The sequence below is a fragment of the Rattus norvegicus genome, chromosome 1 (genome assembly GCF_036323735.1).
Source record: "Rattus norvegicus strain BN/NHsdMcwi chromosome 1, GRCr8, whole genome shotgun sequence".
Taxonomy (NCBI): Eukaryota; Metazoa; Chordata; class Mammalia; order Rodentia; family Muridae; genus Rattus; species Rattus norvegicus.
In genome coordinates, this window is record NC_086019.1 from 144,671,150 (window position 1) to 144,698,216 (window position 27,067).

General features: G+C 48.1%; 1 protein-coding gene across 8 annotated transcripts in view; it reads left to right on the top strand.

Annotated features, from left to right (window-relative positions):
- Positions 1-27,067, top strand: part of Pde8a (phosphodiesterase 8A) — a 123,014-nt gene extending 95,947 nt beyond the window's left edge. For 5 of the 8 annotated variants that reach the window (XM_063262703.1, XM_063262704.1, XM_039113042.2 and 2 more), the window contains 11 exons: positions 418-469; positions 554-596; positions 6,115-6,192; positions 8,481-8,551; positions 8,789-8,950; positions 10,326-10,374; positions 10,563-10,698; positions 11,892-12,090; positions 16,600-16,817; positions 18,819-18,948; positions 20,528-23,022. In XM_063262703.1, coding sequence (XP_063118773.1) covers positions 418-469; positions 554-596; positions 6,115-6,192; positions 8,481-8,551; positions 8,789-8,950; positions 10,326-10,374; positions 10,563-10,698; positions 11,892-12,090; positions 16,600-16,817; positions 18,819-18,948; positions 20,528-21,043 — 1,654 coding nt within the window. In that variant the 3' untranslated portion in view covers positions 21,044-23,022. Of the gene's footprint in view, positions 1-417; positions 470-553; positions 597-6,114; positions 6,193-8,480; positions 8,552-8,788; positions 8,951-9,071; positions 9,250-10,325; positions 10,375-10,562; positions 10,699-11,891; positions 12,091-16,599; positions 16,818-18,818; positions 18,949-20,527; positions 23,023-25,454; positions 25,585-25,972; positions 26,106-26,675 lie in introns of those variants that run through there. The other 3 variants (XM_006229438.5, NM_198767.1, XM_039113045.2) reach the window with 3 other exon arrangements.

Consider the following 27,067-nt stretch of genomic DNA (forward strand, 5'->3'; position numbering starts at 1 on the left):
TTGCCAAGGCTCGTAGGATCCTCAGCCTGTGTGGCCTCTGCAGCCTGTGGCTCTCTCCGTGAGTGACTGTAAGCAGACTGCTGGCTGGAGAGCATCAGGATCTCTGGTCAGAAGGACGCATTAGGGACCTAGAGGCTAGCGTGTAGCACACTGTTAAAAGCATATGTGTGTTCATACTACCTGTTGTCAAAACTAGGGAAGTGACTGGTGAAGTCACGTCTTTTTTCCCCAGACAAAAAAGGGTGTTTATAAAGTTTGGTTCATTTATTGGTAGCCTTGACCTATATATAAAATATATATATTTTTAGAAGGAAAAATGAGCATTTTATATATTGGTAAAAGGAAGTATTCTTTTTATAATGAAAAATTACCAAATTAGAGTCAGGAGAAAAATAATGCATTGTTTTCTACTTACAGAAAAATCAGACACTATGTGTCCATTATCAGAGTGTGCAATGGCAGCAATAAGGTCGGTAAAGAGAGCCCAGATCCTGATCCTTCAAGCAAGCATGCCACGTGATCAAAACTAATGACTTATAAAATTCCGTTTTAGGTTGAGACCACAACTGAGTGTGTTCAGACTGATAGTCAAACAGGTATGAGGCCCTATTCATTCTCAAGGTTGAGCATTTGGGAGGAAACTCACAGGTCCCTTCTATGATCGGCCTGCTTTGTACAGTAGTGGGACCCTGTTTTCCCAGCCCAGCCCAACCCAGCACGGTTTGAGGACTTCAGTGCTGTGGGCATCTTGACCAGTGCCTGGGATGGGTTCTCGCCTGTGTGAGGAGACTGATGGGTCTAATGCGTGGCACGTGTGCACACAGACATGGATGAAGTAGGATTTTATAATCTGAGCTGCGCTTTAAGGGGCAGACAGGGTTGAGTGGACTACCAAAGTACATTAGCATGACATCTTCAACTGGGCTAGTGGTCACTACCATCCTATAGGTATCGTTGGGTTTGCTTTTCTCATGTCTTCTAATCAACCTCAGACACCATTTGTCCTACGACCCAGGTTTTGCTTGCTTCCCTCACACACAGGTCATGGCTGTTTGTTGCTCTTGGCCACAGATAAGGGGTGGCCTGTGACACTCTCCATTAGGTGCTGCGGGAGAGGGAAGAGTAAGTCAGAGGAGTCCGAATTAATCATGGTCCTTAAAGGCCACAGAGGAAATCAGGCTTTTTATCCATAGGCAATGGGAGTCTCTGAGGGTTTCAGAGCAGGGGGGAACTTGAGTTCTAAGAAGTTGTTACATGGTGTCTGTAGCTGTTCCCAGGGAAGGATGTGCTGCTGACATCACGACTGAGAGAGGAAACATTGGTCGGAAAGATGAGATGATGATAAAGAGGAGAAGGGAACAAATGAGGTGATACAGGGCTAGAGAGAAGAGTGAAGAAAGGGCAGAGATCTGAGCAGGGAGAGTAGGGGGTGGCCATAGGCCTGGGAGGATGACTGCAGACCAGAGTGGTCTTCACCTGTGTGGCCCTGTAATCAGTGATTTGCATTGAATATCTGCTGATCACTGGCTCCTAGGTCTTCAAAGAGGTAAGGACTAAAGATGCAGATGTTTTGGACCAGAAAAGCATCAGCTGAGGATGTGGAAGTGCAGAGGTGGAGCCCAGGTGTAAAGGGAGAAACATGAGGGTTCCTGTGGGAGAGAACGACAGGCAGAGTGAGGCAAGTCCCTGCCAGTGAGTGAAGCAGAGAAGGGCTGGGGCACACAGGGTCCAGGGTGAGGTGATACTGAGAGCTGTCAGTGTTCAGGCAGAAGCCGAGCCGCAGGGGACTGTGGGGCCAAGTGGAAGTGTCAGGCAGGGCTTGCTATGCAGCTCTGTGCTGCAAGCTCACGGGGCTCTTCACGGGGTTTTGTCATTAGTGGCATTTTGTTAGTTTTAGTTCTTCAGAGTAGTCCTGAGAAGTGGCATGACCGTTATCAACACTCCTTTATTACAGACAAAAAACAAGTGTCAAATGGCAGCTTAGAGCTAGACACAGGAAATGACAGAGCTGGGCTTTGGTGGGAGGCCATCAGCGGATGGCCAGGGCAAGTATAGGCAAGGTAGGAGTCTCCCAACTCACGCCCTGCGCCATTTGTGCTTGGACGTGATGCTCCCTTAGGAGCTGCTGCCACCACCCCCACGAGCCACCGCCTGGTTCATCTTCAGTCCTGGGCAGCAGAAGAGTCACATCCCTGAAGGTGTGGGGGCTGTTTTGCCACAGTGGGGCTTACTGGAAGGAGAGAGAGCACCTTACAGATTGGGTGAGAGTCCAGGGACAGTTTGGGACGGAGTCAGGGAGAAAGGGTGCTAGCAGCCCCTCCCTCTGAGCGGGGTGCCACAGGAGCACCACGGTTGGCACCCTGGCTCTGGCAAGAGCCTGGCTCAGGACCTTGCTTCTACTTTCACTTACCCCAGAGAAGACTCTGAACAGGTGCTCACTTGGCTAGGAAGCCTAGGCTACCTGCTCCATGTGTGGAGCCAGGCAGTCCTGGACTCCTCCCTTCTGTAAAGGGAGGTCCTAGAACTCCCCAGTCAAGAGAAAGGACACTGAGAGTCTGGGTGTCTAGAAAAATATTAAAGCCCCACACGTGTCACGTTTTTCTTAGCCTATGTGTAGGAGCTTGGGACTGGCAGGTTGGCGCTTCCCACAGGCCTGTTTTGCTGAGTGTCTGAGCGCATGTATTAGCAGTGTGCCAAGACCGCAGCACAGCAACCTATGGGTGTGTTGAGTAAGGTGCCTGGCCTCGGCTTCTCATATTCAGACTGGAATTCCTGCTTCCAGACCAAATGGTTCATGCCATTAGGGTGCTGATTGGAGATAGTGACTTCCATTGCCCAACACTGCTTCTCCAGCATTCCCTGGGCTGTCCTATCAGGCTGCAGAAACGTCAGAGTCTCTGAAAAGATGAGCAGAGTTTAAGGATCCTGTTTTATAGGACAGGAAACCAAGAACAGAGTGGCAGATGGTGTTAGGCCCATTTGGAGTCACTTCCATGTATAAGCGCATCACCATATCAGAGTGTGTGAGCCCCTGGACATGGTGTTTCCTCAGAGCTTGCAGTCCTTTAGGAGTGACCTCCATGCTTACTGCTTGGTCCCCGGCCTACATCTGAGAGCTGAGCCAGGGCAAGGCATACACAGCCCCCCTCCAGCCTGCTGGGTGAAAATTGCCCAAGAGTCATATACGAAGAGCCACAGGGACACACACAGTGGGACAGCATTCCTGACTGGGCTGTTGGGAGCAGAGGGTCTAGGATTTACAGAGAAATAAATAACTAAAGTGTCCCTGTGGGAATTGGATTTCCTTGCCCTCTCTCCTCCTCTTTGTCACAGCCCCATCCTGATCTCTTGGTGCTTTCTGCCATGCTGTGCTCCAGCTCCCTGTTCACTGCAAAGTCTTTACTATAACTGTGATCCTGCCTTGCTCCCCACTAGACCCCACCCCTTCTGAGGACATGACTGTCCTGTCCACTGTCATATCCCTAATACTGCAAGGGAATGTCTGAAACGACTAACTTACAAAGAGAAAAGGCTCATTTATTTTGGCTCACCATTTTGGAGGGTTTGGCCTATGATTATTTACCCTTGTTGGCTTTAGGCTTCCAGTGAGGCAGCACGTGGTGGGAGCATGTGGAGAGGGGAAACTACTGCTTCTTGGCCAGGGTGCAAAACAGAGGAAAAGGAAGTGGCCGGAGCAGATGACCCAACTCTCCTAAAGGCACAGTGCATGCCTCGACCCTGTGTCTCACTACCTGACGCTCAGAGTCAGTCCTCAAGAGAGACATAGGGAGCAAATGAGATAGGTGTGCGGTTCTTAGATTCAAAAGCACCGTCCTGGTTGGGAGGGGCAGTCCTTAACACATAGTACTTGGAGGGATAGTTGAGATCTGAACTACAGCTCCAGTCCAGGGTAAGTGCTTGGTAACTATTTGCTGAGATGAAAGGGAACAGAAACAATCACAGCCCAGAAAGGAGAGACACTGATCACTGCACATGGCTGAGAGGAGGTGCTACTTGAAGGAATGAGCGTCTGGGGCCAGTATACAGTCACCTCACAGATGCCAAGGCTGCTCGTGAGTAGAGCAGTAGGGCTGAGCTAAAGCAGAGAGAAATGGAGGGCAGCCTGCACCTGCCTCTGAAGGCCAGGGAGTTGATACTCTGGAAGATGTTGAAGAGCTCGACAGTCCTTTCCCCCCGTGCACAGGACGGTGCAGGGCTCATGAGAAGGCATGTGTTGACTGAGTATCTGCTGTGTGCTAGGTAAGTTCTTGGCCATCCAGGGAAGACTGTTCTGCCCCCAGATTGTTCACAGTTGGCAAGATGGACAATAAAACCAGTTGTTACTATACCCTGATGGCATGGGATGAGGAGACGTACAGGGAAGTTTTCCCGAAGTTTATGGTACCTGTTCTGCATCTTCTAGAGGAGCAGAGTTAACGAGGGAAAGGAGGCAACAGGAGAAACGTGCATTCTAAAAGCAGCCTGTACCAAGGTGTAGATGTTTGGGGGATGGACAGACGCAACATAAAGATGTGATAGGGGTCTAGAGAGTCAGGGCTAGCTCTGTAGGGTTCTGAGTGCCGCCCTGGGGGAGTTGGAAGCTGACCCTGAGGATGATCAGGGAAGAGCTGATAAGGTTTATCTAGTTCTGCTGGTTGCAATAGAGAATTGATCCAGTGGGCAGATCCTGTCTTGTGCTTAGGTATAAAGAACAGAGTTTGCAAAGGATAAATTCACTTTGGAGAGGGAGTTAACTTGCAGATGTAAATTTGATACTTAGGAGAGGGTGGGGTAAAACCACACGTGGAAATTAGAACAGGAGGGCGGGCTTGTTTGTTTGTTTTGTTTTAATTTTTTTTTAACTTACTCACTTTACATCCTGCTCACTGCACCCCTCCCCTTCTCCTCTGAGTGGGTGGGGTCCCCCTGGGTATCCCCTCAACCCTAGCACTTCAGGTCTCTGAAGGAGGTTGTGTTTACCTAAAAGAGAAAGGAATGAGGCTAGAACGTTTGGAATCCAGCCTTTGGAAGTGCCTGGGCCTGAGGAAGAGGACAGCATGCAAAAGTAGAAGGAGTAGTAAGGTGGACAGAAGGCCAGGAGAGCGCAGCTTCTGCAGATGGAAATAGCCAGAGAGAGGGCTCACTAGGTTCAGTGAGATACCAGCAGCACAGAGGTACTCAGCAGTAGCCTTTGCAAGTCCACACCGACAGACTCTGGCTTATGTTGGGCAGGAAGCTAAGAGCAGAGTTGTGAATCTAACTATGTGGTAGCATGCTTGCCTAGAGTACTCAAGGCTGTGAGTTTCATGCCCAGCACCACAAAACAGAGACAGGCGATGAACCTTTTCCATGGTGTGGAGGTAGGAGCACTTGGGGCCTGCACTGAGATCATGCCTTGGGCAGAGGAACAAGAATGGGACAAGGGTGGCAAGCTAGGCAGAGAGCTCCACCACATCTTGGGAAGAGCAGACTCTGCCCTGCCACTCCCTACACTCAGCTGCTGGTTGCTCCCGGTTTCTTCTTCTGTGAGATGGGATGTAAGTTGTTCACTAAGCTCTCAGCCCCACACAAGGCATCATAGGTACACAGAGGGACAGACAGGAAGTGACCATTCAGGGCAAGGGCTAGAGTGTAGTTTACAGAAGTCCTATTTGGAGCCTAGAATAGCAGTGAAAACAGGAGTCAGGGAGAAAGGCAAATTATCCTAACACTGTACCCCACTCTGTGCTCCACATGTGACCCTAGGAAAGAGAAGCACATTCTCCCAGGATGTGACTGAGAAAATTTTAAAGGTTTTGTTCTCTTGGGACAAGGATAAATGAGGAGGGAAAAAATCCCTCTGGTGTTTTTTGTTTGTTTGTTTAACTACAATAGGAGAACCATCTGGTCTGATTATTTCCTCATGCCTTTGGACTCTGTAAAGTTTGGACTTTGAGAAAAGTGTAGCCTCTCAAAACCAAGGTGTGTGTGGTCCGTTTCTGACCACAGTGTTTCTGTGGTGTTGTCAATGCTGTTCAAGCTCTAACACCTGTGGACATTTAACATTTAGTTTGATGTCTTTTGCTAATTTGTCACTAACATCTCTGTAAGGATGTCACTTGCTTGTTTCCACAGATAGTCAGGCAGGCAAGCATAAAGACAGGAGGAAACATTCGATGGACGTCAAAGCGGTTTCCTCCAGAACAAGCGAAGGTGAGTGGTGGGCTGGGTTGTATAGGCCGGAGCACAGGGTGCCCATCCTTGTAGCTTCACTCCCTGGTCACCATGCACTGCCCATTCACAAGAACCCTCCACACAGATAGACTCCACTGTGAGCCTTTGAAATGAGCCAATAATAAGGAAAAATCAAAGAAATAGGCAGTGTATTCTATATGATTTTTAAACTCTTAGCAGTAGATTTGTCCGTCGTTCTGCTGTCCTGGCCTGAGTCACGTATCTGGTAATTTTGAAGGATAGATTCCATTTAGTTTGCAGTTTACTGAGGAAACTTACCTTTTGGAAGTTGTGGGCTTAAATTGGAGATTGTGTGGGGGTGGTGGTGGCGCACACCTTTAATACCAGCGCTTGAGAGGCAGAGGCAGGTGGATCTCTGAATTTGAGGTTAGCCTGGTCTACAGAGAGAGTTCTAGAATGGCCAGGGTTACACAGAGACCCTGTCTCAAACAAACAAACAGCCAATTGTATTAAATTAGAGATTGTAAAACTCTTACTAAGAAGACACTTAGCCTGGAGGTGCAGATGCATGCCTTTAACCCCAGTATCTGAGCCTTACGGCAGGCAGATCTCTTAAGTTTGAGGCCAGCCTGGTCTACATTAGAGTTCTAGGCTAGCCAGGACTAAATAGTGAGACCCTGTCTTGAAAAAAAAAAGTGGAAGGAGGGAGGGAGGGAGGAAAAGATAATAGTATTTACAAACACCCCATGTAGTCCAGGATGACCCTTGAACTCCTGACCCTCCTGCCTTACTCCACCAGGTGCTACAGGTGTGCGCCGCTCAGCGGAAACAGCATTTCTAAGACTACATAGGTTTTAGGTTTTGTTTTGTTTTTACATGCATTCACCATGCCCTTCTCCTACCATGCCCCCACTCGTGCCTTCATGCTCTTTTATTTTTTCTTTTAATGAACCCTGGCAGTCCGTTCTGTGCTGCCTGCGTCCCCACAATCTTAGGGCGGATCAGTGAAGCACAGGGAGCCTGCCAGCAGCTCCTCAGCTAGGGCTAGGCCTTGTGAGCTCCTCCTGCACAGAAAGCGACCGCCATTCTAATCACATGGCACTAGTATAGAGATGCAGTGGATCTGAGGACAGAACAGCGAGTGCACTCGCAGATCCTCAGAGTCCTCCCTATACATAGAACTTTTTGTATCTTTTATTTATTTATCTCTTATTTCATTGTATTTATGCTATTCGATTTTTCCAAATTATTTTTAAAATGAAATTTTAGTTGACAAATTTTAGAATCGTGTGTATTCATCATAGACAGCACGCTATCTTAGACTATGTATATATTGTGAGGTGACAAATTGAGCTAGTTAACATCCTTAAAAACCCCTCTGAGAAGTTTTCAAGGGTGCAATTCCTGCCGTCCACTGTCTATTCTGACCCTGCTAAGTGCTTTGATTGTATTCCTAAATAAGAGTGAATCCTTCTCTGATGGTGGGGTTTTGTTTAGTGACTTTATTGTGTAAAATGTAATGTTAGCAGCCATGTGCTAGTTACTAAAATTAGATGTAAGTTTTGTTGGTCCTCCAAACTGAGACAATTTGAGTCTTCCTGGCCAGTATCTGTCTTTGGGCCTGTTTAATTGAAGGCAAATTGAGGCTGAGGCACCATATTGTTGGGCCTTCTGGAACCCTAATGGTGGGGTGTTCATGGAGACACAGGGCTCTGGGAACGTTCTTTTCCTGCCTGTACATTGTCCAGGTTTCCCTCATCTCAGAGGAGCCATACCTGGACGTGACCAAAAGAACCTGGTTGTGGTGCTGTTGCCTGATTAACCTAGATTAAACACCAGAGGAGAGCACTAGAGAGAACCTTGGAAATTTGAACCAGAAATTAATTGATTTTAGTTAGGATAAGGCTTAATCCAGTGCTCCCACCTTACATGGTATGGAGCAGTCTTCCAGAACATCTTGACTTCTGGGGAACAGCAAGAGCATAACTGAGGCCTTGTTGTTGTAGACACAAAAGGGGTTGCTTGGCCTTGACCTGCCCACTGTTCTCTGTCGTTTCTGGCCTGTGGTATCAGAGGTTCAGTCCATGGGCTCGTATGTGCCTCCTAGCACCTAGAAGTGAAGGCTGTAGAGCCCGGGTTTGTTGTGGAAAGACAGGAGGGGAAGCTCAGCCAGTGTGCTGTGACTCCTATGCCTCTGTATGTAGCTGAGCTCACTGCCACCCAGGAAGGGAGAGAATGAAGCCCTCAGTGTCTAGACGTGTGCCCAAGGTTGGGCACACCCTGATTTCTCACCCCTTTCTCCACAGTTTCCAATCAGAGAAGACATTCCTCTCTGGCCCGGATACATTCTATGATGATTGAGGCACCAATCACCAAGGTCGGTCTTCCCTGAGTATGCAGGCCTCTGGTACTCCCATTCAACTGTCTGACAGGAAAGCAACAGTAAGAGTGCTCTTGGTTATATAATATTACCTCCTCTGAAGAAAGGACAGGTGACAGAGACACTGTGACTGGGATTACCACGATGGCACAGTGACAGACTATTATGCCTGACCCTTGATTGCTCTCTGTTTTTAAGGTTACAAAACTCAAGTCTTCTATTTCTGTGATGTAGGTAATCAATATTCTTAGTGCTGCCCAGGAAAACAGTCCTGTGTCTGTGACAGAAGCCTTGAACCATGTGCTGGATATCCTGAGAACCACTGAACTGTATTCACCCCAGTTTAATACTGAGGATGACCCTCACGCCACTGACCTCGTTGGGGGCTTAATGTCTGTAAGTTTAATTGCCCAGGCTCTGTAGCCTGTCTGCTCCTGTTTGTTTTCTCAGAGAGTATCTGGACAGGGCTTTACAAAGGCAATCAATCAAGTGCATCTTCTCCATGGTTTGTTTTCAGCTCTGCTTGGACTAAGGGGCTGCCTGCTGCTCTTCTCCCAGGGAACCCTCAACCTAGGGCAGCAGAAAGGAACAGTGTTCTAGACAGTCCATTGATTCCCTCCTCCAGTGTCTCTTAGGGTTTTACAAGTCACTTATTTAAATAAGACATTTCAATTGTATTAAAGCATTGTTTTGTTTGTTGTTGTTTGTTTTTGTTTGTTTGAGGCAAAGTTTGACTATGTAGGCTTTGCTGCCCTGGAACTTGCTAGGTAGACCAGGCTGCTGAACTCATGGGGATCCACCTGTCTCCGCCCCCTGAGTGCTAAGATAAAGTGTACACTGCCACATCTGACTTGTCTTGGAAAAAGAAAAACCATTAATGGGGTCACATGGTAGTCACATGGTGGTAGGGTGCAAACCCTTGAGTTCTATCTCCAGCACAACAAGGAGCCAACAAGGCAAAGGAACAGCACACAGCTTTGCCGGAGTGCGCCACAGTGACCTGCGGAGTGGAAGACTGTCTTTGTGTTTAAAAGGGCCGGGGGCATGGCATAGCTTCACCCCCAGAGCTCCCCTCTGTAGCTGTTTAGGGAAGGATGCATTGAGGATCCGTCCTCATGGGGACTCTTGAGGAGCCTGGACACCACCTCAGCCAGGGCAGAGTAGCACTCTCACGAGGGAATGCTATCGTCTGCCAGCCGTCTTAGTTAGAAATAAAACATGCTCCCTCCCAATTCGAACTATCTGATGTCACACGGGCAGTGAGTTCTAGAAGGCAGGGTGACTCCCAGTGCTCACCTCTAACTCTGGTCAGGGCTGATATGGGGATGGTGGGGTGGAGTGTCCTGGCGATTGGTGCGGGAGAGATGGTGCTACTAGAGCATACAGGGTACTGAGTGATGAGTCTGACGTCAGGGACAAGGGAGGAATCCACGTAGAGGATGAGAGAGAAGTGAGAGGGACAGCTGAGTTTGGAGGAGAAGATGGGGTGGACTGAGGGCAGAGGGTGGCTGTCACTAGGGCAGCAGTTGGTTCTGGCCTGAGGCAGGCATGTCAGTCAACTCCCTGGTCATCCTGCCTGAGCCTGGGTTCCAGCAGTAGAGCAGCACCAGGAAGGGACTAAGTCTGGAGTCAGCCACAGGGGTCAGCCTGCTGGACTGTGCAGCCTTGCACTGGGCTGTCCTGGACCATCCTCCGGGGCTGACTGTCTGGGTTATGCAATCAGGAAAGAAGACCGTGTGACCCCACTTCTTGTCTCCTTGATTTTTACCAGGATGGCTTACGGAGGTTTTCAGGAAATGAGTATACTCTTGCAACAAAAAGTAAGTCCTCTGTTCTCATCTCTCCGATCACTACAGTGCTGGAGTCTAGATTAAATGTTCTCAGCAGCTCTGGGTATGCTGTGCAGCCTCAGAAGCAAGGCAGCCATTTCTGACATAGCACAGCCTACCCCCAAACGCCAAACTCCACAAACCTGTCAGTGTTGTCTCCAAATTCTGTCACTTTGCAGGCCTTCGGCCATCTTCAAGCCAGTTGGCCGTCCCCATCTCCCTTCATGATATCCCACCACGGATTGCTCAGGTCATAGAAAATGAGGAGCAATGGGACTTTGACATTTTTGAGCTGGAAGCTGCAACCCAAAATAGGTACGTGGGACCTGTTTCCTAGGGCCTGTGCAGGGACCCACCGGAGCAGTGCTGCTGTGTGCAGCCATTCCTTGGGTGGGGACAGAGGCCAAGGAAGGAGGAGTGGGGCTTCAAGTTGAGTCAGCAGGCGCCAGGCAGAGTTTGCCCAGCTATAATGGCTTCTTCAAATAGCAGGTTTTCCTGTGACATACGTTCCTAATTTCTCCAGTATGTGGTACTATATACGGTAGCAACCAAGAGTCTCCTGCCCCAAGGCCTAGAACCAATATGGTAGTTACACATTTGATAAACTAGCCTCAAGTCTTGGTTGCCGTGTTGGCGGCCCACTCAGAGACTCCACCCTAGTCATGTTCATCAACTATGGTTGCAGACCTGGAGTTAGGGTTTAGCTGAGTAAAAGCTGGTAACCACAGGGTCTTGGCATGTAGGACCGGCATCCAGTGCTAGCCAGGAGTGTAGTCCAGTTTCAGGAGAGGTGGCTCTGCTAAGCTGTGGGATGACTCAGCAGATCTCATCCATCGGGTGAGCTGTCTCCACTGAGACTCCCACTTCACACAGCCATCACAAGTGAGCCCTGACCACCTGGTTTACATTCCAGAACCGTCCCATCTTCAAAAGCGTGTGAAGCAGGCCAGGTTCAGTACTGGTGATGGGTGATGACCTCGGCTTCTGTGAGGCCGATTTCTTAACCTTCTAAGCCAAGCCAGTAAATCTAAGTATCGGCTAAGGAGGGCCTTGCTTGCTGGCAGCGGGTCAGTTTCTCAGGATAAACTCCTTTGGACCAGAATACCTACCTCCTAATTGAGATGATCAGTCACCTGCCATGTGTCTACGTCCCTTGATAGTCACGTTGGTGTTGTTTTCTCTAGGTAGGACATCAGTAGAAACCTGTGAGGAGAGGATTGCAGGCGGCATGTTTAGTCCAGGAAAGGCATGGTTTTGGAGATCCCACTCATGGAAGCAGGGTGGGAACCTCACCCCAGCAAATCAAGATGCCTGAAGAAGGCTAAGGCAGAAAGAAACTGTCATGTGGCCTCTGGGCCACATGGAGTGCAGGCAGGCAGGCGGGTGCAGCCCAGCAGTGCAGATCAGTTGCCCTGGTGCTCTGCAGTGCGGCTTGTCTTGCCTGAGTCTTCAGAACTCAGGTGACTGGTTTCTGCTCTGTTTAATGTTGTGCATCTGTTCCTTTGTAGGCCTTTGATTTATCTAGGTCTCAAAACGTTTGCTCGTTTTGAAATCTGTGAGTTCTTACAGTGCTCTGAGGCAACGCTGAAATCATGGTTTCAAATTATTGAATCCAATTACCATTCCTCTAACCCCTACCACAATTCCACGCACGCCGCGGATGTGCTTCACGCCACTGCGTATTTCCTTTCCAGAAACAAGTTAAAGGTAAGCGAACGACTGTGGTCTTCATTTAACAGCAACGTAGGCAGAGGCAGGGGCTCCTGCTACAGTCGCCCCCACTGCACGGTAATATAACCACTTAGTCCTCACCTCTGCAGCGCGGCACACAAGGAAACCTGCCGGTGGGTTAATCTGCAGTCTCTGCCATTCTGCGTCCTTGGGGGAGAAAGCCAACAAAGACAGAACAAGGCTGTCCCTTTGGAGGAGAAGGGGTTTCAGTTTGAACCTAAGGGCACACTGAGGACCTTCACCTGTGCTGTGAGCCCTGACCATTCCTGCCCTGCTCCTCAGCCCCTCCCTGGCAGCCATCTGACTCCAACACAGCTTCTCATTTTCCTACCCGGGAGGTCACTCCTCTCTCCGGGTCCCTCTGCAGCACCATCCACACAGTGCCCCCATTGTGTTCTTTCCAGAGCAGCACATCTGACCATGACTGCATGACACCTTCCTTCTCCCGCAGGGACTCAGGCTTCAGACACTGTGACTGCTGACGCTCTGAGACACACGGCCGTGACGAACTCCCTTTTCTTCTCCCCTCCCTGTGCCTAGGTTCTGCGGGCACACCATTCAGGTCACACCAGACTATTCAGTGTCTGAAGCACTTGTCTGGGACCAAGTATGGCTACAGCCACACAGGACCAGGCGCATCCACTGTGATCCCACATACTCTTATCCCTCATGGAACTTACATGTGGAGAACAAAATAGAGGATGCCCTAGTACAGGACATGACCAGCAATGTTCATTTCTCCCCGTGACGGGTGGACGTCTTAGATCTGAGTCTTTTGGGTCCTTTTGTGATACTACCAATTTACTGTTGTTTTTAATATGCAGTTTGGCACTTGTACCAGTTAGTTCTTGTCAACTTGACATGAATCAGGGAGGGAGGAACTCAATAGAGAGATTGCCTCCATTAGATTGTCCAGTTAGCATGAGTGGGGGCATTTTCTTGATCAAAGATTGATATGGGAGTGCCCAGCCCACTGTGGGTGGTGCCACCCCTGTGCAAGCAGTCCTGAGCAAGCCAACAATCAGTGTTTCTCTGTGGTTTCTGCTTCAAGTTCCAGCCTTGGCTTCTCTCAATGATCTATCTGTAAGGTAAAATACACTCCCTTGCTCCCCAAGGTGTTTTTGGTCAGTGTTTTATCACAGCAAGGAGAGAGAACACTAGGACAGTGTCAAACCCCAGGCTGTGTGCTTGCTGGGTGACATCTAGCCCAGGTCCTTTGTATTTTAAAGATCAATACCAAGACCAAAGGGGTAAGAATGGAGAGAGAAAGCAGAGACAAGTGGCCAGGGAGAGTGTGTGTGTGTGTGTGTGTGTATGTGTTGGGGGTGAGTCTGTGTGTGTTGGGGGTGAGTCTGTGTGTGTTGGGGCTGAGTGTGTGTGTGTGTGTTGGGGGAGTGTGTGTGTTGGGGTGAGTGTGTTGTATGTGAGTGTGTGTGTTGTGTGTGTGTTGGGGGTGAGTGTGTGTGTTGGGGGTGAGTGTGTGTATGTGTTGTGTGTGTGAGTGTGTGTATTGGGGGTGTTGGGGGTGAGTGTGTGTAAGTGTGTGTGTGTTGGGGGTGAATGCATGTGTGTGAGTATGTATGAGTGTATGTGTGTTGGGGATGAGTTTCTGTGTGTGTGTGTTGGGGGTTAGTGTATGTGTTGTGTGTGTGTAAGCATGTGTGTGTGAATGTGTGTGAGTGTGTTTGGGTTGAGTCTGTGTGTGTTGGGGGTGAGTGTGTATGTGTTGTGTGTGTAAGTGTGTATGTGTTTGTGTGTAAGCGTGTGTGTGTTGTATTGTTGAGTGTGTGTGAGTGTGTGTTTGGGTTGAGTCTGTGTGTTGGGGGTGAGCGTGTGTATGTGTTGCGTGTGTGCATGTGTTGTGTGTGTAAGTATGTGTGTATGTGTTGTCTGTGTGTGTTGGGGGTGAGTGTGTGTGTGTTGGGTATGTGTGAGTGTGTGTATTGGGTGTGTGTGTGTGTTGTGGGTGTGTGAGTGTGTGTGTTGGGGTGAGTGTGTGTGTGTTGGGGTGAGTGTGTGTGTGTTGGGGTGAGTCTGTGTGTGTGTTGGGGGTGAGTGCGTGTGTGTGTTGTGTGTGTGTTGGGGGGTGAGTCTATGTGTGTGTGTTGGGGGTGAGTGTGTGTGTGTGTTGGGGGTGAGTGTGTGTGTGTTGGGGGTGAGTGTGCGTGTATGTTATATGTGTGTGAATGTTGTGTATGTGTTGGGGGTGAGTGTGTGTGTGTGTTGGGGGTGAGTATGTGTGTGTGTTGGGGGTGTGTATGTGTGTGAGTGTATGTGTTAGAGGGTAAGTGTGTGTGTGTTGGGGGTGAGTGTGTGTGTGAGTATGTATGTGTGTGTTGTGTGTGTTGGGGTGTGTGTGAGTGTGTGTGTGAGTGTGTGTGTGTTGGGGGTGTGTGTGTTGAAGGTGAGTGTGTGTGAGTGTGTGTGTGAGTGTTTGTGTGTGTTGGGGTGAGTCTTTGTGAGTGTGTGTGTTGGGAGTGAGTGTGTGTGTTGGGGTATGTGTATGTGTTGTGTGTGTGTGTTAGGGGTGAGTGTGTGTGTGAGTGTGTGTGTGTGGGAGTATGGGAGTGTGTGTTTGGGGTGAGTCTGTGTATGTGTGTGTGTTGGGGGTGAGTGTGTGTATGTGTTGTGTGTAAGTGTGTATGTGTTGTTTGTGTGTGAGTGTGTATGTGTTGTTTATGTGTGAGTATGTGTGTGCGTGTGTTGGGGGTGAGTGTGTGTGTTTGTGTGAGTGTGTGTGTGTTGGGGGTGAGTCCGTGTGTGTTGGGGGTGAGTGTGTGTATGTGTTATATGTGTGTAAGTGTGTATGTGTTTTTTTGTGTGTGTGAGTGTGTGTGTATGTGTTGGGAATGTCTGTGTGTGAGTTTGTGTGAGTGTGTGTGTTGGGGTGAGTGTGTGTGTGTGAGTGTGTGTGTGTTGGGGTGAGTGTGTGTATGTGTTGTGTGTGTGAGTATGTGTATGTGTTTTGTGTGTGTGTGTGTTGGGGGTGAGTGTCTGAAGAACAGTTTTTGCTATAGTTTGTTGCTTTTGAACAAAAACATTCTAAGCTGGCCTAAAGCAATAGATATTTTTGAGATAGGATCTTGATCTTGTGTAACTGAGGCTAGCCTCACATTGTGTCGTGGAGGCTGGTCTCAGCACCTCCTGCCTCTAGCTCCCAAAGACAAAAATGATATTTTTTTTTAAATCTTTTTTTGAGACACAGTCACACAGTTTCATTATGTGGACCAGGTTGGCTCAGATCCAGCTGTCTCTGTGTCCCAGATGCCGGGATTAAAGGTTCCTCACCTCAACCCCACAGCCTTCGCACCAGCTTTTGTTGCATACATACATGTATTCATATATGCATATATTCTTAAGTATGGCCTGTTGAGTCCATAGGATGTTACTTGTATGTATGTTTCCAGGACTGATCATTTACCCCTGGTAGGTGTGCTCTTCCCACGGGCAGACCCATCTCTCCCCTCCTCTCCCCTTCCCTCCCCTGGCTTTCCTCTGTTGCCTGTGGTTTTTATATAGGGTTGGGGTCTCATGGACTTTTCTCCACCCAGTTTTGCACATTCGTTGGGTCACCCTTGATCAACTCACATTTGAGTAGCTGAGTGCTTGGATACATTTTCAAATAAAATGAAAAGTGTCAAACCTATAGAATGATCCAGCTAGGGGGAGAGCTTAGCCAGTAAAGCACCACAAACAAAGCTGGGCTTGGTGATGAGCTCCATGCTTGTAATCACCGCTAAGGTCAACACAGGTAGATTCTTGGGGCTCACAAGCCACCCACCTCACCTAGCTTAGAGTCCCAGCGAGGGAAACGTGTCCTGAAGGAATAGGCAGATGCTCTTGGCAAACATCTGAGGTTGGCCTCTGGCCTCCACATGCATGAACACTCAAGTGCTTACACTCATTCACATACATGTACACACGCACACATGACAGCTGAGCATAGTATATGCCTGTAAGCCCAACACTTGAAAAGAGCTCCAGAAGTTCAAGGCTGCATATGGGACACTGTGAGGACTTGGCGAGCCAGCGATAACCCACAATGGCTTTTGGAATTAAGGCAACAGACCACCAAAACTAGAAATAAGGAAGACAGTAACATACATTTGCAAAAGTAAATGATACAAAAAAGAACCTCAGGTTGGGGATTTAGCTCAGTGGTAGAGCGCTTAAGGCCCTGGGTTCGGTCCTCAGCTCCAAAAAAAAAAAAAAAAAGAAAAAGAAAAAAAAAGGACCTCGTACATCTATATTATAACTCAAAATTATAAATGCTGATGGTTTATTTTTAAATGTATGTAAGTTTATAAAAGTAGAAGAAAACTAACTGCTCTCCCAGTGCATACCTGTGATCAGGACTGTACGGGATCTGCTCAGACAATATGATCCTCTCAGGAATCGGAGAAATTGTCAAAAAGATAGAAGTCTCTGCTGAAGGCTTGTTTCAGTGTTGCAGGCACGGGTTTTCAATGGAGTTCTTGTTTTCAGGACACTTTAGATCGCCTTGATGAGGTCGCTGCCCTCATCGCTGCCACCATCCACGATGTGGATCACCCCGGGAGAACCAACTCTTTCCTCTGCAATGCGGGAAAGGAGCTGGCCGTACTGTACAATGACACTGCTGTGCTAGAGAGCCACCACGCAGCGCTGGCCTTCCAGCTGACCCTTGAAAATGACAAATGCAATATCTTTAAAAACACAGACAGGTGAGAACAGAGACTGTTTGCTCTAAGTTCCCCAGGGAGCAGGCCATGAGCAGGTGTACATGGAGCACTGCTGCTGTCCCTACTGTCCCCACCCAGACACCTCCATCACCTCTGCGCAGGTGCTCCTCACCCCCCTGCACCCCGTACTAGAGATGAGAGGAAGGCCTAGAGCACGCTGAGCATGCACGTGCCTTACAACTGAGCTGCATCTGCGTCTTTTAAAATTGTGGTTTGAGGCAGGGTCTTGCCCAGGTTGACCTGCCTGCTTCCCCGGCTGCTCATGGTCTTCAGTGTACAACACAAGCTTGTCATAGTCGGTTTACAAGTGGCTCCTGAGGAGGCTTTCCCCGAGGCACAAGCTCTCCAGCACATGTCGCATGGCTCGGGTATGACATTCGCCTAGCACGTACAAGGCATCCGGTTCTAGCCCAAAACTAATGTTTAATGTGCAGTTAGATGTCTTGAGCTGGTGTCACTATGTGAGCTGGGCTGGCCTAAGTCTCCTGTGGAAGGTCCACAAGTGCTGGGACTACAATCACCACCTCCCCCAGCTCAGATTCCTAAAGTCTACGAAGTCTCAGTTTCCCCTTGGTGGTTAGCCCAGGGCCTGATACACAGCAGAGCGTGACTGAAGAGAGAAAGGGCATGGTGAGAAATACTGTAATTTGGATGTCAGAGGAAAGTTTTCTTGGGATTAGAGAACTTTGATTTCACAGAGCTCCTTTGTACCATGTCTTAGAATTTCAGAAGTCATCTTAACAAGCTTTACACGTATTTGCCTGTAAATACATAATTTACATATGGAAAATGCATAAGACCTGTCTTTGCTAGGGTTTCTATTACCCTAGCAAATGTTAAAAATAATGACCAAAAACAACTTGGAGAGGAAGGGGTGTATTTCACCTCACACATGCAGGTACTACGATCCCACCACCAAGGGAAATGAGGGCGGGAGCCTGAGCGGAGCCAGGAGGGAACCTGGCCCACGTTTTGCTTCCACTTTCTTATAGCACCCAGGACCAGCTGCCCAGGGGTGGCACTGCCCACAGCGAGCTGGGCACCATCCCCCCAAATAAAACACCAGTCAAGAAAATGCCCAGTAGGCTTGCCCACAGGCCAGTCGGTTAAAGTTCTCTTAGAAAATGCCTCTAGGAGCTGGAGAGATGGCTCAGCGGTTAAGAGCACTGACTGCTCTTCCAGAGGTTCTGACTTCGAATCCCAGCAACCACATGGTGGCTCACAACCATCTGTAAAGGGATCTGATGCCCTCTTCTGGTGTGTCTGAAGACAGCTACAAAGTACTTATGTATAATAAATAAATCTTTTTTTTAAAAGAAAGAAAGAAAATGCCTCTAGTGTGTATCAAGTTGACGTAGAACTAACCAGTACAAGACCCGGCTAACTTTGGGTGTGTCCAGGAAAGGCAGACCACAGAGAAGGGGTGGCTAGAGAGTCCATCTCTTAGTCTTTTGTACTTTCTAACTTTAAAGCACATGGGTCATCTTCTCAGAAAGTGAAGCCTTGAGAATATCAAAATAAAAACAAGGGTTAGTGGAACAGCTATGAGAAGGCCTGCCCTCACAGTCCTCTGAACCCCAAAGGGCCTCCACACAGGGTACACTGTTAGTGAATATGGAGACCGTGGGTATACAGAATAGCAGTGGCACACGCCCATAATCTCAGCCTGTAGAAGGCTCATACAAGAAGGTCATGAGTTTGAAGTTGTCCTGTGTGTTTAGTGAGGGAGGGAGAAAGACTGGGAAAAGTCTTTGTTCATCCCTGTCCCATCCTGAGAACCATGAATATACTGCTGTTATCCCTCTGATACAGAGTCATGGCACCCTGCCTGTTAGCTGCCATCTGCTGAGGAGGAAGTGTAACTTCCAGTGGTGGTAGACTGATAGCTACAGCAGACATACACATTGAGAAGCAGGCCATGTGAGGGAGAGCATCCCAGTCTGAATCAGTAACCTGAAGCAGCCTCTCTCTCGTCTGAAACAGGAATGACTACCGGACACTACGCCAGAGTATCATTGACATGGTCCTAGCCACAGAGATGACAAAGCACTTTGAACACGTCAACAAATTTATCAACAGCATCAACAAGCCTCTGAAAGCACAGAAAAACGAGGTGAGGGGAGCTGGGTTGGAGGCTATGTGTCTGGGCTTCACACCAACCGTGTGAGGATCTCAGATAGCAGGGTCCTTGGTGGGCATGCTGAACTGGGGTTTCCATTTCTTCCATCAGTCATGCATCCAATCTATCATTTATCTGTCGTCTCCACACCTACCTTCTCTTGATGTAGGCCAACACTCTAACCCAGGCTGGCTAAGAACTCAGTGATCTCTTCCCTCAGATTCTCAGGTGCTGGGGTAGAGGAGCAAGGATTAGGCCCGGTTGAATTTGTTTTTCATTGGTTTCTTAAAAATAAAACAAACACTAACATGCAAAACTCTATCAGGAAGAAAAATAAAAGCTGCAATTAGATGCATAACAAGAGTTTTCACATTGGCCATTTTTGGGCCCTGTCTCAAAATGCCCCCTCCCTTTGAGTATTCTAAGGCCAGTTAGAGCCCAAGCGAACTCTTCTCCCCCACTCCCTTTCCTTCCTCTCTCCCTCCCTCCCTTCCTTTTTTCGGACAGTTTCTAACTGTGTAGCCCTGGCTGGCCTGGAATTCACTGTGTAGACCAGGCTGTCGTCATACTCACAGAGATCTGCCTGTCTCTGCCTCCCGACTGCTGGGGCTGGAGGTGTGTATCACCACACCTGACTCCTAGGGTGGCCCTAACAGCCACTCTCTAGAGGGTGTGACCACGGTGGCAGCGGCTGTCCTTGTAGAGGGGTTAGGCTGGGAAGGAGCTTCTGTTGGGATCACCAAAGTGACAGTATTGTTACTGCTCATTTCTGGATTTGGAGAATCCAGAATTGCCTAGCAAAGGTAACAACGACATCATGGCAGGCAGGAAACGCCCACCATGGAGCAGGTGTCAGTTCCTGTTATCCTCCTGTATCATTTCCTTGTCCATAGGACAGTAGACCTCAGGCACAGGACACTGTAGGAACAGGAAGAGTTGACACTCAAACAGCCCAGCTTCCATTTGACTCTGGTCCGCTGGGAGGCGCAGATGTCACCTTACTCTGACTCCTGCCCTTGTTTCTAAATGTAATAATACTTCCCTCCCACAGGCCTGCTGAGTCTTTCTGCCCTTCACATGTCATCAATATTGAGGCGGTGTGAGGGACTGTCACTTAACGTTGTCTGGATTCACTGAAGGCTAAGTCTTAAAATGCCTTTCACAAAGCCCAGTGAGGACTGGGCTGTGGGGACAGGTAGACCACAGACAGCTTTTACTGTGAGAGGAGAGAGTTCTATTTTTCCAATTTATTTTGTTTTTCAGTGAATATCCGAAAAACAAAACAAAAACCAGCCTTTAAGTTCTTACCAGTAGGGAGAGATAGAAAAGAAGGAAAAGACCAGAGCGACTGGGAAAGGAGTAAACACAGAGAAGGAGTAACAAGGAAGAGGTGGTTTGCCAGGCCGGTACCGCCTGCGTCCTGCTGAACTCTCCAGGACGTGCTTCCTCCTTTACACAGGAAGCACCCACCGCGCTCTGCTGATGACATCTTCAGCTTTTAGATCCTCACAGAGCCCCCTGGGGAGGTAGCTGGGCCTGAGAACCCATTCTGATTGCTTTGACTTCATTCAAGGTTCAGGAAACTGGCAGAAGTCTGGAAGATATAAGAGCCATGGTCAGGACTCCAGAGAGCCGGACTCTCATCAAAAGGATGATGATTAAGTGTGCCGACGTGTCCAACCCCTGCCGGCCCCTCGAGCACTGCATCGAGTGGGCTGCACGCATCTCAGAGGAGTATTTCTCCCAGGTAAGGTGCTGCATCTCAAGTCCACACACAGACACACACACACACAGACACACACAGACACACACAGACACACACACACACACAGACACAGACACACACACATACACACACACACAGACACACACACACACACACAGACACAGACACACACACATACACACACACACAGACACACACAGACACACACAGACACACACAGACACAGACACACACACTCACACACACACACAGACACAGACACACACACATACACACACACACACAGACACACACACACACACTGACTCACACACACACACACACACACACACTGGAGGGAACACCATGAGGCTACCAACTTAAAACTGGGAAAGAAAACTTTAAAAGAAATTTTGTCTTTGAAAAAGATTCATTATTTTGTACATTTGTTGATAATAAATTGTCATCAAATTGTCTTTCTTTTTAAGAAAGATTTATTTATTTTATGTATATGAGTACACTGTAGCTGTCATCCGCTACACGGGAAGAGGGCATCAGATCTCATTACAGATGGTTGTGAGCCACCATGTGGTTGCTGGGAATTGAACTCAGGACCTCTGAAGAGCAGTCAGTGCTCTTAACTGCTGAGCCATCCCTCCAGCCCCCAAAATTGTTTTTCATCATCTGTAAATGTGTTACATTTTTATGGTCCTCATTCTTGTAGGACATCTCTGCTGGGTTTGGAACCGTGGGTTGGCAGGTTTCTCCTAAAGCGCTGTCCCTCTCACATCTCCCTGAGACAGCAGGAACACAGACTGCAGGTGTTTGCAGGTGTGGGAGTGGGCAGTGAGGGCCAGGAGTCCAGCAGTGGCAGGGCTTCACCAGAACTGTGGGCTTGCATTTAATCCATACACTTACGAGGCAGAGGTGGGCAAACCTTGTGAGTTCAAGCCAGCCTGTCTGTCTACATTAGAGAGTTCTAGGCTAGCCAGGGTTATCTTGCCTCAAAAAAAAAGAAGGAAGAAGAGGACAAAGAAGAGGAAGAAGAGAAAGAGGAGGGGGAGGAGGAAGAAGAAGAGGAAGGGGAGGATGAGGAGGAGGAAGAGGAGAGGAAACACATGTTTATATGTCCCAATCTCCTGTGAAACTTTTATCATGTTTAAGCTGCCGTTAGAATAAAGCTGCCAGTCCAGAACTCTATCTGCAGTGAGACACCCTTCAAGGATCAGGGCAAGATAAACTCATTCTCAGACAAGGGAAAGTAGTCCGGTTCATCTCAGGAAGCCTGAAGTGTAAGAAATGCCAGAGGAAGCTCTTACGGTTGAAAGGAAGGGACCACAGACGCAAACTTGACTTTTCAAGATGCAAAAGAGGCATCCGTAACTGTCAGTTCCTGGGTGGCTCTACAGGACTCTTTAAATTCTCTAAATTCTCCATATTAAAACACAGAACAAGGTTCTCACATTGCACTATTAGGTCTATGCTCTAAGTAATAAGATAGAAAAAGGCAGCCAGGTGGTGCCACACCTTTAGTCCCAGCACTCAGGAGGCAGAGGCAGGCAGGTCTCTATGAATTTGAAACCAGCCTGGTCTGCAAAGTGAGTTTCAGGACAGCCAGGACTACACAGAGAAACACTACTAGAAACGATATTTTAAATATAAAGAACAGATGGATGGTGGACTCAGAGAGGTATAGCATGCAAATTATGAACAAGTAGAACACCATACAACTCAGATAAAGCCATCAAGACACAGGGCACTCTGGAAATAGGAGGGCAATTCCTACTGAGAAAAGGGCCCATAACCACAATGTGTATGCACTTAATATCAGCAGAATCAAAAGTCATCCCCAGCCAGCATTGGAGAGAACTTGTGGAAGACACACGATTTGAACATTAATGGCAGAAATAACACCAACCTTACAAATTATATGAAAAAGGAAGGAGGCAGATCACTCCTTAGCTGTCTTCAGTGCCCAGCAGGCAGTGCCATGGGCTTCACAGTCTGCTTCTCAAGAACATAGAAGTGGGGAAGCAGAGTGAGGCACGAGTTAGAGGACATTATGTCAGCACCAAGAAGTACAAGGTTGGTTGAATCCTCGGAACTTGCTATGGAGATCAGGCTGGCCTTTGCTCCTGCATGCTGGGATTAAAACCATGACTTAAGGTGCACCTAAGCCTGTGCTGTTGCCCAATGGTGGGAGCAAAGCTGGAGGCCTGCTCTTAGCTCTGCTCAGCACTCTGTAGGTATTCTTAGGCGCTGTCCTACAGCACAGTTCACCTGCAGGTAAGATGGTGGCTGTTTGTTTTGGGCTTTGCTTTGTGTGTGTGTGTGTGTGTGTGTGTGTGTGTGTGTGTGTGTGTGTGTGTAAAAATTTGCAAGATATATAACACTCCACTAATAATTAGATTTATTAGTAAGAGTGCACAGGCCAATAAGCTCAACATATAAAAAAGTCAGGTTGGAATTTATACAATAACAACCAGAAATAAAACTAACAGTACTCTTATTTTAAAACTTAAAGTAGCAATAAAAAGCAAAAATTGCTTAGAATAAATTTACTAATAATGGCCAGACCTCATAAAACATTGCTAGAAACTTAAAGAACACATGAATATAGACATCCCTTAGTCATGTATTAGAAGGAGCTCTCCCAAGATCTTCCAGTTGGCATTGGAGAGAGAGCACCCATCTGTTCGCAGGTCCCTTCCTGTGCACAGACCTGTCAGTTCACAGTAGTGTCGTTGGCTAACCCATGGCACTAGAGAAACCACAGCAGAGTCTCCCCAGTGGTTCTGAAATGGACAGACTCTGAGGTTCAGAAAGCAACAGCTATGGAAAAAATAGACATTATTGTGGGTTTGAATAGGCTTGGCCCAGGGAATGGCACTATTAGGAGGTGTGGTCTTGCTGGAGGAAGTGTGTCCCGGTGGGGGTGGACTTGAAGACCCTCCTCCTAGTTGCCTGGAAGCCTTTGGATCAAGATGTAGACCTCTCAGCTCTTTCTCCAGCGCCACGCCTACCTGCATGCTGCCATGCTCCCCACCATGATGATAATGGACTGAATCTCTGAAACTGTAAGCCAACTCCAAATTAAATGTCCCTTATAAGAGTTGCCTCGGTCTTGGTGTCTCTTCACAGCAGTGGAAACCCTAAGACAATTAGATATCATCAAAGCTTAAAAAAGCATGCTATAAATGAGTAAGCAGGACAGGTCGTGAGAAATACAAGTCATTTCTGACAAAGGGCTGTACTCAGTGCGTAATGAAACTCTAGTACAGTAGGAACCCAAGCCACCCAGTTAGAAATAAGCAAATATTTCAGTAGCTATTTCATACAACATAGTATGAATTGCAGATAATTACATGAAAAAGTACCTTACATCATCAGGGAAATTAAAAAACAATGAAATTCTAGCACATACCAGAAGAAAGGTTTAAATTAAAACTACTTAGGCCAGCTGTGAGCCTGTACACATGGAATCCCAGCACTTGGGAGCCGGCGGCAGGAGGATTGGGAGTTCAAGGTCATGTCAGCTACAAACTGAGTTTCATTACAGTCTGGGCTAGAAATGAGATTCTGTGTTAAAACAACAGTGCACGCACACACAGAACACCTAATAACATGAACCGTTGGTGACAACATGGAACAGACATCAGAAGTTGCATTTACAACATAGATTTACCCTTTCGGATCATACAGTTTTCAATTTTGAGTATAACTATTAACATTGAAGGCTGGCATTAAATTCACTATCTTTCTGTTTTCTACATAATTAAATTACACATGTGCCACCACCCCAGCCTGATATTGACCCCCATTACCTGAGGCTGACCCTCCTGTCCTCTGTAGTGGGTTTAAAGGCACAGCCACTGTGCTCCATTTATTGGGTTCTGGGGCTTGAATCCACCTGAGCTGTAAATTCTAAGACCTGCCTTACTTGATACCCCGGGCTGTTCCGGAGCTCATGATGGCCTCGCCCTCCTGAACACTGGGGCACCACCACACCCTGCCTCTCCATTCTGCTACTAGTGTGTATCCCCTGTAGTGAGGCCTGCCTGTGCCCAGGAGACCCGCAGCCCTGCCAACCTCCCACCTGCTGGATTTGTACCAGTATCTCGTCTGGAACTTTCCCATCGCCCTCCACATGGGTAGACTCTGTAGAGTTGTTTTCAGTGTCTGCTGTTAGTAGGGCGCGTTGGCTTTCAAAGATGAACGAACAAGAAATGCTCTCTCTAGAATTTTTTTTTTTTTAAATTTTGAAGAGTTTGAGAAAGACTGTTGATTTTACAAACTTTTGTTAGACCTTAGAGGTAAGGCATTTCTCCTGCCTTTTCACCACTGGGAAGTTTTAGGACCAGTGCAGTCTCCTTACTAGTTAGTAGTCTAATTATAGTCTTTCCGACAAGACAGCACAGCCCTAGCTGAGAAATGGCCACTACGCCTGTCCAGGGATGGGACCGTGTTTCTGCACACATATGGCACCAGTGTGGGCATATTGGGCATTTGTGACTAGGAGGACAGTGGGTAGTGAGTGACAGGACCTGAGGTACGTGACCAGATACTGCTCTGACCTGAGGAACATTAGCAAAGAGGCTTCCAGCTACCAAAATGTTTGGGATGTCCTCGAGGGTTCTCACTCGGGGAACAGCTTGCTGGCTGGCAGATCGGGTTTGGTGCTGGTGCTACATTGGGTTTGCAAGGCAGCCTGTGGGTTGTCTCAGGTACTGTGGGTGGGGCTGCCCCATGGCAAACCAGGACTCGGGCCTGAGATCCCGGATGCTCTGCTTCACAGACCGATGAAGAGAAACAGCTGGACTTGCCTGTGGTGATGCCAGTGTTTGACAGAAACACCTGCAGCATCCCCAAGTCTCAGATCTCCTTCATCGACTACTTCATCACAGACATGTTTGATGCCTGGGATGGTAAGGAGTCTCGCACGTCCTCCTGCAGGGCACCCACTAGTTAGGAAGTAGTGTGCGGGGCTGACTTCCAAGATGAATGGAGAGAGAGTAGCCATTCCGGAGGGTTGGGACCCAGAAAAGGATCCTAAGGTTGTCCACAGCTCCTGTGCTCTGAGGGCTGTGCCCCTCCGGGGGAGGGGGAGGTGCTGCAGAGCTGAGGCCTGCAGATGGGGGTGGGGCTGAGAACAGGTTTCCCGTGTTCCAGTCACGCCCACTCCCTTCTGTCCCTCTTGAAACGCTGGGCCAGGGTGGTAGTACGCCCAAGTTCCATTCCCAGAGAGAGTGAGGAGGCCGAGCCTTTGATAAAGAAAGGCTGAGAAGACACTGCGTCCCCCGTTTCTCTCGGCAGCCTTTGTTTACCTGCCTAACCTTATGCGGCACCTGGAGGACAACTTCAAGTACTGGAAAGGACTGGATGAGAAGGAGCTGTGCACCCTCCGGCCCCCTCCAGAATAGTGGGAGGTACACACTAGGCCCCCTGGCTCTGTTCTTCCTTCTGGCTGCTGCAGTCTCTTAGCCCTTTCAATGTTAGGCAGCGGGCTCCCCTCATCTGCAGGGCCTGTGAAAGCACCGTCTGACGCCATAGCTTACTGCAAGGCTCTTCAGTGAGGCTCCCAAGTTCTGTAGTTTGTACGGACTGTATTACCACAGGACCAGGAGCCCTGCAGAGGTGACCCGTGGCTCTCCTGGCAGTGACAGCCACCATGTGTCCTAATTCCTTGAGCCTGCAGAGCAGCATCTCCAAGGTGCAGCTCTGGTTGTAGAACACTGCTGAAAGGGAGTTCTGTCACGTTGACGAGCAAATGGGACAAAGACATTTAGGGTTGATTATCCCAATTATTAAATGTTTTATTTATTTTATTAGACATTTAATGTTTTCTATGAATCTAAAAATACTTCAAAGCCAAAGCCGATTTCAGATGCCTTGACCAAATTCATGACGTGTGTGCATGATTTGGTCACAGATGTATTTTCATAATGCAGATTGAGAATTTTAAATGATGCTTTTTTCCATACTATGGAATATGCTAAACTCTTCTCTTTGTTGTTAGTGGGGCTCACTCTAGTATGTGCCAGAGAAGCCACCGTCTGTGCAGACCAGGTTCTGAGCAGCCGCTGTCGTGAGTTCTGCAGGTGCCTTCTCAGAGAAGAAATTGGATTTGACCATTTTCCCCCCTGAAATTTCATAATTGAATTTCTACAAGCCTGCCTCATTTTATACCATTTCTATAAAATGTGTCCTATAAAAGCAAAGCCACCCTGGGCACCAGAGGCTGATATTTTACAACTAACATGGGATATTGGAGTCTAGGAATTTAAGGGTTCTATCTTCTCACATTTCCAATAGCATAATACTGTAAAAGTGACATGACAAAATGCTAGTTTCATTTTAAACTTGTATTTTTTTCTGGATGAAATTAAACTATTTGTTTTTAAGAAGTCA